We start from the raw sequence: 14,823 nt of genomic DNA on the forward strand, positions 1-14,823 counted from the left end.
CGGGTTCTCCGTGGACAGCACAGCCCCGAAGGTTCCACGTGGTGGGAAGGTTCTCCCTTGCGCCCGGGTGTTCCTCAGCCTTCCACTCCTCGCCCTGGAAGGCCGATGACATCATGCCCGCCAGAGCAGCGTGGCCAGCTTTTCCATTTCAAAGCTCTTGAACGCCAACTCTTTGCTCCTTCCGTGAAACGGGAGGTAGCTTTCATGTTTCCCCTGTCACGACTAGCCCACGACGGAAGGCACGCCAGGATGCGTCGCAGGTTAGCAAAGGATTCAATGACCGAGGCGCTGCGTTCACCAGGTTCAGCTATACAGGAACCCAGGGCCACCAAGCCGCTCGCTGCGCCAAGAGCAGCTCGACACCCGGTGACACACAGCCCGGAGCATCCATCCTCAGCGCTGCGGGCAGGGCGACCCCGGGAGGGAGAAGGGGGGGCGGTTAAGGGGCTACTCCAGCCTATCGCGCCTGCGCAGTTACTACGCAGCGCCACCCGTGCGGGGCGTGCTCGTCCCGCCGCGCACCCTATCGGGCGGCCACAGGGAGCGCGCCCGTGGCCTCGCCCTCTCTCGCCCCGCCCCTCTCGCCTCCGCCGGGCCTGAGGCTGAGGCTTGGAGACCCAGCGCTCCGCCCCCTCCGCCTCCGGCTGCCTCCCATGTCCCCTGGCGCGCGTGCGCAGAGGCGGACCGCAGGACGAGGGCGCGAGGGGAGGGCGGGCCTACGTCCTTGCGTGAGTCAGGCAGCGCGCACGCCGGCGTGAGAGGGCACGGGGAAAAGGTGGCTCCGGCCGGGCGGCTCGGCTTCCTGTGGCTATGTAGCTGAGCTCTCGGCTCGGGGTCCTCCTTGGCTGCCATCGCCGAGTCCTAGCGCGGGGGGTTTCGGCTCCGGGGGGAGAGCGAGACGTGTCTTCACTTCGCTCCGCGCTCCCTCGACGGCCGAGCTCGCTGGCTCGCCCGTGGGAGCGTCCCGGCCGAGCAGCCCTGAGGGGGGGGAGGGGAGGCCATTTTGTCCCGACCGACTCCCCGGAACCGGGCAGAGCGGCTGGGGGAGAGGCTGCGGAGCCGCGGTCGCCGCCCTCGGGAGCCCCGAACGCCGCCGCGCCACCGTCGGTGCTTCCTCGACGAGGCCGTTCGTAGGTCGCCCGCGCCTTCTCGAACCCTCCTTTTTTTTTTTCCCCCCACGCTTCCCCGGTCCTCCGGCCTGAGAACACCCGGGTGAGGAGTTGGCCACAGTGAGAGGGACCGATCCCTTGGGGCCGCCAGCGGCGAGCGCCCGAGCCGCTCCTCCCAATGGCGAAGAAGACGTACGACCTGCTTTTCAAGCTGCTCCTGATCGGGGACTCGGGAGTGGGGAAGACCTGCGTCCTTTTTCGCTTTTCGGATGATGCCTTCAACACCACCTTCATTTCCACCATAGGTAAGGGACCTAGTGGGAGGGTGGTGGTGGTGTGGCCTGTGGGAGCTGCAAACCGTGTCTTTTTTTTTTTTTTTACACTCCAGACATCTTGCTTCCCGTCGTACACGCCTTTGTTTCCGTGATTCCGATCCTGGGCGACAGACCCGAGTGACTGTTTGGCTCGGCCTCGGGCTCGCTGGGGCGGGGTCTTCCCAGGCTTTCTGTCCGGTCCCCTGCTTTCGGGGCTCCCCTCCCGCTCCCTGCCTGTTGTTACCGAATAGGCAGCATGCACAGGTTACCGTTTCTTGAAGCGACCGGACTGGCTTTTCCCCCGATCTATGTGGCCTTCCTTAGATGCCGATCATCGGGAAGGGCTTTATTTGAATGGTGGGGATGGAAGCAGTCGGTAGTCATTTGGTCAAGGCCTGGTGTATATACTTCGGGGGTAAAGAGAAGATGCCATATGGTCAGAACTTAAGAGTCAACTGGAGGGTTGGTGCGAGGAATCCTTAGAGCAAATGAGAGGGGGAAAGGGAGTCGGGCCTCCGTGGACGAATTCATTGATGTGTCAGACCGTCGGAGGCGCTTCGTGCTCGGGGTGGGACCCCGGCACGTTTGCCTCCGCGGTGGCCTTCTGAGACGACCACAGAAGCAGCAGTCTCAAGGGAGATGATCAGGGTTTTGTTTTTTTGCTCTTTTTTTACCCCAAAACTTTCTGTTTTAACTTGACGCTAGAACTTGCAGGAAAGTATTTTGCCCGTCATATAACCCTAGGGCTCCTAATGTACTTTCACCTCTTGTTTCAGAATTACTGTAATTCTGTAGAGGGACCTTTTTTTTTTTTTAAATCGGTTTCCCATTTAGGAAAAGAAAAGGGAAGGCTCTAGGAAAGTCCCTTTGGACTCGGGTTGGGGAAAGTTCGCGGCGTTAATACAGGTTGTGTTAAATGAATTGTATGTGAATCCCACCCCCCAATAAATACCTTAAAGGGCACGTGTTTGCCTCTGTCACTTGAAGGCCAGCACTCGGTCTTGGGACAGTGCAATGAAACTCCTTTTTGTTTTTCGGGTTTTTTGTTTGTTTGTTTGTTTTTAGTGTAACTAGATTTATATTTAGATGATTTTAAAAAGTTACTGCAGTCTTCTTTGAACTCTGGAAATTGTCAAACTTAAGCTGAGTTCATACAATTTATAGCATTATTGAAGTCGTTGATTTGGATCTCTTATGACATATATATCAACTACTTAATTCATTCTCATAAAATAAGTTGTATTGACATGAATTGAGCAAGTGATCATTTAAAATATATTATTTTACTCCCCCTTTTTTGGAGGGGTGTGACAGCCTAATAATTGTTTCCTGAGTATCTTACTGTTCTCTTGACCTCTCATAAATTTCGTGAAACTTAGAACTTGTCTCTGCCTGTGGGTTAGCACTGCCTACCACTAAGTTAACTTTTAATATTCCACTTTAGTTGTAGCTGAGTTAGGTGATTAGATAGTTAAGCAAACATTTATCGAGTACCTAATGCTGGGCACTGTTTTAGGCACTAGTGATAAGTGATAAGAGACCCCTTTAGGAGCAACCTAGTGAGGACAGCCACATTGGAGTGTGCCAGGCGCTACATTAGGGGTAAGCATAGGAAGGAGGGGTGACTAGCCGCAGTCGTGGAAAGCCTGTGTTGGCATGCGTGGGGATGATGTTCAAATGAAGCCTCCTGGCTGGGAAGCTCAGTTGGTTAGAGCGTCATCCCCATTTGCCAAGGTTTCAGGTTCGATCCACGGTCAGGACACATGCAAGAGACAACCAGCGAATGCATAAATGGGTGGAACAACAAATCGATGTCAGTCTCTGTCTAGCTCTCTCTCAATTCCTCGTTTTCTCTAAAATAAAATAAAATGAAGCCTGAATGACAGATAGGAATTGGACTGGAGGGGAGGGATAGAGCCTTTCTGGGAAAGGGAGCGGAGAAGGAACCTGTAGTGAGATCAAGGATTTAATTCCTGTGATCAACTTTAACCTGCCGTTGAAAAGGGTTGGGTGGAGAGCAGGAAACAAAGCATTACCTCCATCTACTCCACTCTTTTTTGTAATGGGTGCACACTCCACTAAAACATAATCCTGTAAGATACTGACATAATGTTTTTGTGCAGTCCTTTTGCGTGGGAAAGAGTGTGATGGTTTTGGATAAAGCCTGCTGGGTTGGAATTGTTTGGCAGGTTAATGGGACTTTGGCAAGTTACTTAATCTCTCTTTCAGTTTCTTCTTTAGTGTTAATGATAGTATCTACCACATAGGATAGTTATAAGGATTTTATGGGTCAATGTGAGTAAAGCGCCTAGCACAGTGCCAGGCACACTAAGGGCACGGTACATATTAGCTATATATAGAACATGTGACCCTTCTGCTGCTCAAGGGTGGCAGAACAAATTACTTTCTGGATTGAATGTCCTACACAAGCGGCCACCCTCATATTTGCGAGTGCTCTGCTAAACAGTTTCACTTTAGATTCTGAGACTTTCGCATTTTGATATAAAAATGTTTGATATGTTTGATTTTTTTATATGGTTTGTTGAATAGTGTAAGTTGAGAAATGAATAAATAAGTATAAAATTCTGAGTACACTTCTAATATGTATTAGCTCTGTGTGCAGGTTTAGAAGTCTACTATTGTCTTAAACCAGTGCTGTCCAAAAGAAATAAAATGTGAGTGACAAAGATAATATTTTTTAGTGGCCACATTAAAAAAGTAAAAGATGCCCTGGCTGGTGGTTAGAGCTCAGGGTGCAGTCTCTGTTCCCAGTCAAGGGCACACGCCTGGGTTGCAGGTTCAAGCCTTTGGGGAGTGAAGCATGTGGGAGTCAACCAATTGATTTGTCTCTCTCGCATAGATGTTTCTCTCCATCTCTCTCTTTCTCTCTCCTTCCCTCCCTCCCTCCCTCCCTCCCTCCCTCCCTCTCTCTCTTTTTCCCTCCCTTTCTCCCTCCTCCATCTCCCCCTATCCTTCCCTCCCTCCCTCCCTCCGTCCCCCCCATCCTTCCCTTCCACTTTCTCTAAAAATCAATGGAAAAAATATTCTTAGGTGAAGATGAACAACAACAACAAAAAAAAAACACTAAAAGAAGAATTTAATAATATATTTTTGCTTACTTTATTCAAAATGTTTTATTTTGTAATCAGTATTAAAGATGGTTGAGATATTTTACATTCTTTTTCTTCAGTGTGTATGTTATACTTACAGCTTATTTTAATTTAGGCACATTTTAAGTGTGGCACTTGGCTACCATATTGGACAGTGCATGTCTATATAGTTTGTCTAAACTAGCCAATTGCCTAATGTGCAGATAACTAGAAGTACTTTGAATATACACTACTTTTAGGACATTTAAAATTTTATCCGTTGACTAGGGTTTTTTTCTGTTTCATTTTGCTTTTTTTAAAAAAAAAATCTAAAATATTCTCTAATCATAAATGACTAGAGGCCTGGTGCATGGATTTATGCACCGGTGGGGTCCCTCAGCCTGGCCTGTGCCCTCTTGCAATCCAGGACCCCTCGGGGGATGTCAGACTGCCAGTTTCAGCCTGATCCCCCAGGCCAGGCCGGGGGACCCCGCCGGTGCACAAATCCATGCACCAGGCCTCTAGTATGCATATAAGATCTTTGGTTAATCTCTCTCCCCTTTCCCTCTGAGATTCATCAGTCTGTTCCATGTTTCCATGCCTGTGCATTGAGCGTCTGCTCCGGTCAGTGCGCGTCATAGCTACCGGTCGAACAGTGGTTTAGGCTTTTATATATAGAGATAGTGAAATTTGAGTTGTCACCTAATTGTGAAAACCTCCTGAGGTTTGAATAGAAGTTGTTATCTTGCAGGTTCAGAGGGGCCAAATTGTTGATATAAGGAAAGCCATCATTTATTCAGGCACAGCTATTTCAGTTACTTATTGGTTATTGATTCTTGGCCGAAATAATTTTTATAGGCTTATGGTGCTTACTTACAGTGCTCACAAAGACCACTGTATTTAATTTTTTCTGTATACTTTCAGTTTCCACACATCTATATCAGAAATTATGTATGATACTCAGATGGTTGCAAAAACAAATTACTGGTATGTTCCACACTCACTAATTTCAAAGTGAAGAGAAGGACAGTAGAAACTCCACAAGGGCAGAGATCTTTGTCTTCTTTTTTTGTTGATAGATGTTAAGCACCTAGAAGAGTCCTTGCATTTCATGGGTGCGTGATAAATAATGATGGAAAACAGGCAGACAGGTAGTACAATCAGGATTCGCTAACACTGAATTGGGGCTGGTTTTATTTTAATATTTTCCTGCTACCTACTTTCTGAGTATTATATATGTGATGTAGATTGGGATCAGATTTTACTTAAGAATATCAGCTGTTTGGCTAATAGAGTAATTTTAGGGTAAAACTGGTCTTGGAAATTTAAAGATTGAGAAGTATTTGCTAAATAGAGTTACTGGTTTTGAATGAGCAGATTTCAGTGGATGATCTGACCATAACCCTCTTGGCAGTAAAGCTCAGGAAAGCATTACCCGTTAGTGATAATGGCAATTACATAGACTTGTCCCAAAGTAGAAATTTTTGGTGGGCTGTTTTATTGAATGTATACCTTTTGGTATTGTTACTCCTCCTTCCAACTCTAGATTATTATTACTTTTTAAAAATGTATATATTTTTATTATTTCAGAGAGGAAGGGAGAGAAAGTGATAGAAAAGAGACATCAATGATGAAAGAATCATTGATTGATTGGCTGCCTCCTGCATGCCCCCTACTGGGGATCGAACCTGCAATCCAGGCATGTGCGTGACCTCCTAGTTCATAGGTCAACACTCAACCACTGAGCTGTACTGGCCGGGCTATTATTACTTTTTCCATAGGGTATATCTTTCATGGGAAATGGAATCTCTGGGCTTTGTGTAAGAAATTAAATTAGTAAAGCCTCTTGCTCCTAGGAAAAGTAAAATGAATGCATAAGCTTTAGAAGAGTGTTTCACTAATCTGCATTTAAGAACTGGTTGGTTAAATTGAACTGAGCCCATTTTATATGGAGAAGCTACTTTTTAGAGAAATGAGTAAAACCTTTGTCATATTAAACATGTCTGCTTTGCTGTGATACTCAGGCAGCAAGTGGCTCATGCTGCAGGAATGCCAGAGTGCCTAAGGAATTTCTTTCATTCCAACACATATTTTTAGGATTGGTTAAAAACTATTTAGACATTTTCCCAAAGAAGATAGACAAATTACCAAGAAGCACATGAAAGATGTTCTACATCAGTAATCATTAGAGAAATGTATGTCAGTACCACTATGAGATGTCATTTCACACCAATTAGGATGACTGACTTATAAAAAATGAATTTCCTCGTACAATTACCTGTTCAAGTGCTTGCTTTGAGTTCTTTTAGGGATATATACCTAGAAATGGAATTGCTGGGTCATATAGGTATAATTTTAATTTTTTGAGAAATCACCATATTGTTTTCCATGGTGGTTGCATTGTTGTATATTCCCATTAGTCCTGCACCCAGGTTTCAATATCTTCATGTCATCATCAACATTTGTTATTATCTGTTGAACAGCATTATTCACAATAGACAAAATGTAGAAATAATTCAAATGTCCAAGGGATTAATGGGTATATGAAATGTAGTTTATACATAAGGTGGAATATTATTCAGCCTAAAAAATAAAAGAAATAAAATTCCAATATATGCTATCACAGTGTTTGAAAACACTGTGCTAAGTGAAACAGTCTAGACACAAAAGGACAAATACTTTGTGCAATCACTTATATGAGGTACGTAGAATAGACACATTTATAAAGCAGAAAGCAGTTACCAGGGCCTGGAAACTGGGTCATGTGGAGTTATTTATTGCTTAATGGGTACAGAGTTTTAGTTAATGGGGAATTATTTTATTGGGTACAGATTTCATTTTGGGAAGATGAAAAGGTTATGGAGATGGGTAGTGATGATGGTTGCATACCAATATGAATATATTTAATGCCACTGAATTATACACTTAAAATTGTTAAAAATGCCATTTATAGGTATCTAAAGTCAAATTCATAGAAACAGAAAGTAGACTGGTGGAAGGTAAAATGATAGTCCCCGAGGGCAAGGGAGGTGAAATAAGGAATGGTTATAGAGTTTCAGCTTTGGGAGATGAAAAAGTTCTGGAGATTTGTTGCACAACAATGTGAATATACTTAACACTTAAAATGGTTAACATGGTAAATTTAATGTTACGGCAGGTTTTTTTACTTCAATTGAAAAAAACGCTAAATTTTGTTATGTATATTTTACTACAAAAAAAAACCCAAAACCAAACAAATAAAAACTATTCAACACTTAATCCAGCTCTCTAAAGAGCATCTGATTACAGACAGCTAGCTCCTCACTATTCCATGTGATAACTAGTGTTAACCAGTGGTCATTGAGTCCAGAGGATCCAATGGTACTTTCCCATGCTTAATATCACTGTCTGCATCTTTAGATATTGAAGGAAGTTTGTGTTTTTGTTACGTGTACTTACATAGAACTCCATGGAATGTTAGAATCACAGAATATTAATGCAGGAAAGCTCCCTACAATGAATCTTAAGAGTCAGGAAACAGGCAGGTGAAATAATTTTCTAAAATACTATGTGAAAAACTTTTGACTAGAATCTATATACAATCCTATTCATAGCCCTGTTTCTCTTTCTAAGAATTTCATTACTTTACGCATATGGAAAAATTGATAGGATGATTCTCCTACTCATTAATTTCAGTTTGAAAAGTAGAGTTGCAGTATTTTTGTTCTGTTTTTTGACAGAAGTGGAGAAGTAACCAGTCAGCACCAAATATCAAGCGATTTGTTCAGGTTACTTGTTCTTTGCAGATTTAGAGCATAACATAGCAGAGCTGAGCTGATAATGTTAGGGATAATTATTTTCTTTTCAAGAATTGTAGTGTATAATGGTGTACAAGATGTGGCAAAGGAAATACTGATATTCCTGTTTGGTTTGTAAAGTGGGAAGAATGATAGAAGAAATAATGGCATTCTGTTTTAACTTTTAAAAGTACAAGGCTGCCCATTTTTTTCTGTGGTAGCATCTATGGTGAGTAGAGAAGCAGAGGCTTGTTGTGTTAATTTACAATAGTTATTTAGCACAAAATATAAATTGTTTGATTGGCTAGTGAGATCTGCATGAGAAAACTGCTTATGGAGATAGGTCATAAAGGAAGTTTAAAGGAGCTTCAGAGGGTGTTGGGGTTAATAGAACATTGTCTAAATCCATAAAACTGATAGTCTTGAAAAGGTCATGGATTTGCTTCCTTTAAATAGATAAATATTGGACATTAATGGAGTAAGTAATATGGATTATAAGAAAAGGAATTTGAAAAGATTATTAGAATAAAAATTTGGTGAAGAAAACTCATTTGAAGGGAAATCCAAAATGAGAAATTTTTTTTATGACAGTGCCATATAGGGTTACATGCAAAAGTGATTGCTTGATATTTATTCTTTTTTCCAGAGATGAAAAATAATATGTTTTTGAGGAATACAGCAACTGGTGATGGAACATTAAGTTTCCAGTATGACCCAGAAACAAAGCATCCAAGGTTGTAAAACATTAGAAAATGGAAAAAAATGTTATTCTGGAGACTCAAAAAATACAACATATCAAAATCAGAACAAAGGACAGTGTTGATTTGTTTTTTTCATATCAATAGCAATGCTTATGCAGATTTTTTTAATTGAAAATTTTATTTAAGGCAATTGTATATTCATATGCAGTTGTAAAAAATAATACAGAGAGCTCCATTGTATACTTTGCCTAGTTTCTCTCAATGGTAACATTTTGTGAAACTAATCACAACCAAGATATTAACATTTGTTGTAGTACACTATTTTTATTCAGATTTCCCCATTTTTACGTGTGTGTGTGTGTGTGTGTGTGTGTGTGTGTGTTAAATTCTCTACAGTTTTATCACTTGTATAAGTCACCATCACAGTCAAGATACTGAATAGTTCCAAGGGACAAGGATCCTGAGTATTCTGCTGGATAAGTTATTTATTTTAAAATAACAAAAATTACTTCTTATATTCAAAAGTATTTTAAAAATTGGATGCATCAAGGGAAAAGTGAAGCCTGAGAGTGAATATACAAACAAAATATGAGCCTGGATAAAGTATACCAATCCTCAAGTACTAAGATTGTCAGAGGATTCCTTTGAAATGTGAATGGGCCAGTTTTGAAGATAAACATAAGGATTTTTCCATATTGAAGAATACCTTTAATTAAGTAATCTCTTTATTTTAAATCTATTCAAAAGGATTTGCACAGATGTGTAAATGTCAGAGCCATAAATAGCACCTTGTGAAACTGGCTTATGCCTAACCTTTAAGATGGACTTCCAGGAGGTCAGCATGCTCTAAACTTAATATGCCTCCCTTAAGAATAGTGGACTTTTTATTTATCTATAATTTTTTAAAAAAATCCTCACTGGAAGACATGTTTAGAGAGAGCAAAGGAGAAGGGGAGGGAGGAAGCAGTGGGGAGAGAGAGAGTGAGGTGAGATAGTTGCCTCCTGTATGTTCCCTGACCAGGAATTGAACTGGCAACCTTTCCGTGCACAGGATGACGCTCAACCAGTTGAGTCACTGCAGCCAGGGCTTTAAATATTAATTTTAAGGAAAGCATTATAGCCTAACTTAATTTCAAGAGTAAATAATTCAAAATTTTTGTTAATTTGTTTTTGACTGTTTAAAACACATCTTCCCTTGAAAACAGTGTTGTCCCATGCCAGCTTGGAATTGCATAATCATATGTTGTTTTGTAGATTTTAAAATCTACACCTTTCTGTACCTGTATGGTATTTATGTTAATTTTTTGTCAGAAATGTTTTTATGTACCTATTATGAGCGTAATACTTATTAAATTATTTATTACCTACTATGTATTAACTCTTATGACCTATTATTTTCCATTTTTGCATTTGTTGGTATTCAGTTTTTGAGTGAATACTCAGAATCTGAAGTAAATTATTTCATTTTCATACCTCAGAAAGACTGGTTCTGTTTTTTAGAAAAAAATAATTCGTTTGTGAAGTTCCAAGGACATTTATCTGGGTACTGTTAATACTTAAATTTGGAGAATATTACTCTTGCTGGGCATGTGATAATTTTGCCAATGGCAAACAAACTGAGGAAGAGCTTTTAATTTTTTCTCAAATTAACTGTATTTACTTAAAATATATTAGAACAGTGCTAAATTTTAGTTCATAGCATATGTTTGGTAATTTCCAGATTTTAAAAAAATAGTTGTAAATGAAAATACAGCAGACCTTTAAGTTAAAATAGTACTTTAGAGAGTGGTGATTTGGGAAACACTTTTAATGGCTTATTCTATCTCTTTTGATAGAGTATTACAGAAAGAAAATTGTTGACAATAAAAATAATGGAGGTACATATTTCCTTGTGATTAAATTTTGGAGTTAGCAGTTGAAATCTGGTGAAAAGTCTTCAACCAATGTGATACCAAGGGATTTTGGTTATTTCAGTAAGCACTTATCCTATATAATAAAAGCCTAATATGCAAATTGTCCCCTCTGGAGTTTGACTGGGAGTTCGACCACTCGCTATGACATGCGCTGACCACCAGGGGATGGCACAGGGGGAAGGCCCCAGCCAGCGGCCGGCAGCAAGAGGAAGGAAGGCCCTGATTGGCCCTGACCTCCAGCCAGGTCTAGGGACCCTACCCGTGCATGAATTTCGTGCACCAGGCCTCTAGTTGGGTTTATCCTATATAATAAAAGGGTAACATCAAAGCGACCAAACAGCAGAACGACTGGTTGCTATGATGTGCACTGACAACCAGGGGGCAGATGCTCAACACAGGAGCTGCCCCCTGGTGGTCAGTGTACTCCCACAGGGGAAGCACTGCTCAGGCGAGAGCAGCGGACTGCCTCCGCAGCCGCGCTAAGGATGTCCCACTGACGGCTTAGACTTGGGGAGCGAGCCTAAGTAGTCAGTTGGACATCCCCTGAGGACTCTCGGACTGCAAAAGGGTGCAGGCCGGGCTGAGTGACCTCCCCCACCCCCCAGTGCACAAATGTTGTGCACCAGGCCTCTAGTCTATAATAATAAAAGTGTAATGTGCTAATTAGACCAGACAGCCGACCTTACAGATGTCCTTCCAGTCGAAGCCGGGGCTGTGAGGGCCGAGCCCCTTGCACGAATTTCGTGCATTGGGCCTCTAGTATTTTGTATAAAGGGCATGATGCTTGTATAGAGATGAAAAGAAAAAAAATATGAAAGTTTCTCTTTCAAAGAGCTCACAATTTAGTGATCCTGTTGCTCAGCTAACTGTTCAGTAAAATGTGTACAATTATAATAAAGCTATGTAAAGATGTTATGTGTGAAACAGGAGGGCCTGGTAAGCTCTGATTGGGAGTATAGGCCTCACAGGAGGTCATTTAAGCTGAGCCTTAAAGCATGATTAGTAAGGTGCAGGGTTTGAGGACTATTTTCAGGTAGAGGGAACAGAATAGGAATGTAGCTGTTTGTACATGGTATATTTGGAGATTGCAGGTAGTATAAAGAGGCTAGAGTGGAAGCCGTACAGGATATAAATTGTGGCTGGATTGTAGAAGGTCTTGAAAGTCTTGTTAAGGAATTTGGATTTTCTAAGGTATCAAAAGTTTGAAATAGAGGACAGTAATTTCAGATAAAAGATATGACCTTTTTCCTGCTTAAAAAGTGTGCTTTATATACTTTGTGTAAAAAAGAAGATGAAGAGATGCATACTAAACTATGGGAGTTCATGGAGGCAGAAGATTTGTAAAATGCTGGTTAGAATCCAAGAGAGAGATGATGAGGGGCTGAGCTAGGAAGGTAAGCATTAAAATATTAAAGAAATAGAGTTGGCCCAGCCAGTGTGGCTCAATGGTTGAGTGTCTACCTATGAACTAGGTCATGGTTCGGTTCCTGATCAGGGGACATTTCCAGGTTGAAGGCTCGATGTGTGCAGGAGGCAGCCGATAAATGATTCTCTGTCATTATTGATGTTTCTATCTCTCACTCCCTCTCCCTTCTTCTTGGAAATAAATATATATATATATTTTAAAAAGAAATAGATTTGAGTTAGTATGATTAGATGTTGGGGACAAGATTGGTGAGAGCAAGGGATCAGTTAGGTTTCTAACTTGGGCAACTAGTAACTGATAATATCTTTAACTGAAATAGTTTATAGTAGGTGACAGAAGGTTCCCCCTTATTTGTGGATTCATTTATATCAGGTCTCTAATCTGTATAAACTATTGGAAAGGTTGAAGGGATGAGCTGTTCAGTTAGGAAGCACTGTGGGCACTATGCTAGGTATTGGGGAAACCATGAACAAAATTGAGTATGCCTAATGACTAGAGTGATCATAGAATTTATCATCCAAACTGGAACACTATTGAGAGTAAAAGAGTGTGCTAAAGATAGTTACATCATTTGTCGAAACGTATATATCTACAAACCCTTGTGTTGAGGGCTGATTTTTATTGAAATATTTGATACTGTATTTTGTCTATTCAAAAACAATTTTCAAAAATTATTTTTAAAAAATTATTTTAAAAAGTGAGTATGTGCCCCTGGCCGGGTAGATCAGTTGGTTAGAGCATTGTCCCGACACACCAAGGTTGCAGGTTCGATCTCCAGTAAGGGCACATTCAATAATCAACCAATGAATGTATAAATAAGTGGAACAACAAATCAACATTTCTCCCTCTATTGTTGTCTCTCCCCCAACCCCTCTAAAAAACATGCACACAGCCGAAACCGGTTTGGCTCAGTGGATAGAGCGTCGGCCTGCGGACTCAAGGGTCCCGGGTTCGATTCTGGTCAAGGGCATGTACCTTGGTTGCGGGCACATCCCCAGTGGGGGGGGTGCAGGAGGCAGCTGATCGATGTTTCTCTCTCATCGATGTTTCTGACTCTCTGTCCCTCTTCCTCTCTGTAAAAAATCAATAAAATATATTAAAAAAGAAAAACACTATCATAAATAGGAGACACATTTACAAAAAAACAAAACATGCACACAAAAACCTGGGTATGCATTTTTAAATAGACAATATTATTTTTTTTTTAATGAATGTAGCCCTGGCCGATATGCTATGTGGTTAGAGGGATATTTATTACATTGATATCAGCTTGCTGTGCTGGAAGGGGAAATGTATTTTGCATTTGTAGAGGACTGGGAAATAGGGACAGGTTATCACTGGTCATCTTTTTAGATTTAACCATGTGTTACTGTTTACATTGCACATTTGTCTCACATAACAGTATAAGTCCTTGGCAGAATTTTTGGTACCAAAGGGTCTTGGGTTCGATTCCTGATCAAGGGCATGTGCCTGGGTTTCTGGGTTCACTCCCCATCCTCTGGTGGGTTGTGTGCGGAGGCAACCAGATGATGTTTCTCCCCCCCCCACCCCCCCACACACACCTTCCTTCCTGAAAAGATATTTTCCTCTGGTGAAGATTAACAAAAAATAAAATAATATAAAAAATGAATGTATTCGTTAGAGCAAACTTTTTTTTAGTATCAATATAGTATTTGACTGTTAAAATCATGATCCAGGAAGAATATTCTTTTTGTCATATTCATATAACTTTATTAGCTATATCTCTAATGCCATGTCTCTTGTATTTTTCTGAAGAATGTTTTTTTTCCACATGGTTTTGTTGCTTTTTTAAAAATAGAATTTTCTGCAGTCCTCTAAGTTGTATTTTAGGGTTGATAAATTGGAGATTGTGGATGCTTTGATTTGGTACTTCCTGTTTGCAAGCTTTTATTTTCAGTGACTGCAATTTACCAGAGACCTAAAAACCTGAAGATGTTTTGGGCATTTCAATTCTTTGAATACTTTAATACTTCCAACTGATTTAAAAATGTAAACAAAATTTAGAAGACTCATTTATGAAAATGTACAAAGTAGTTCTTTACAGGTTCAAACATTACCAAAATACGATTGGCAACACATGCAATAGAAATCGTATGCTGCCTTGCATTCGAGTGTGTGGTAATTATCGGGTTGATAATAAATTTTATAGTTCAGTCACTATTTCTAAATTTTAGCTTATCTTTTAGTTGGTAGCATATTGTAACCTTTTTGTATGCAGTTATGAATAACTAGAGGCCCGGTGCATGAATTCATGCATGGGTGGGGTCCAGCCAGCCCGCCCCAATCAGGGCCCATCAGGCAGGGCCAGCCAGGGGGAGGGGCTGCAGGCAGTTGGCCAGCCAGCCCCGCCCCCGATCAGGATGAGGGGGTCAATCGTTGGCAGGGCCAGCTGGTCAACAGCCTGCAGCCCCTGCCCCCGACCGGCCCCGCCCACTGGTCAAACTCCTGGTTGAACTCTCGGTCGAGGGGACAAT

At 41.5% G+C, this 14,823-nt stretch overlaps 1 protein-coding gene across 1 annotated transcript in view; it reads left to right on the forward strand.

Annotated features, from left to right (window-relative positions):
• Window positions 1-738: 738 nt before the first annotated feature.
• Window positions 739-14,823, forward strand: part of RAB10 (RAB10, member RAS oncogene family) — a 45,659-nt gene continuing 31,574 nt past the window's right edge. Inside the window, exon 1 of the mRNA XM_079791913.1 lies at window positions 739-1,414. Coding sequence (XP_079648039.1) covers window positions 1,288-1,414 — 127 coding nt within the window. The 5' untranslated portion in view covers window positions 739-1,287. The remainder of the gene's footprint in view (window positions 1,415-14,823) is intronic.

The sequence above is a fragment of the Cnephaeus nilssonii genome, assembly GCF_951640355.1.
Source record: "Cnephaeus nilssonii genome assembly, chromosome: 15".
Lineage (NCBI taxonomy): Eukaryota > Metazoa > Chordata > Mammalia > Chiroptera > Vespertilionidae > Cnephaeus > Cnephaeus nilssonii.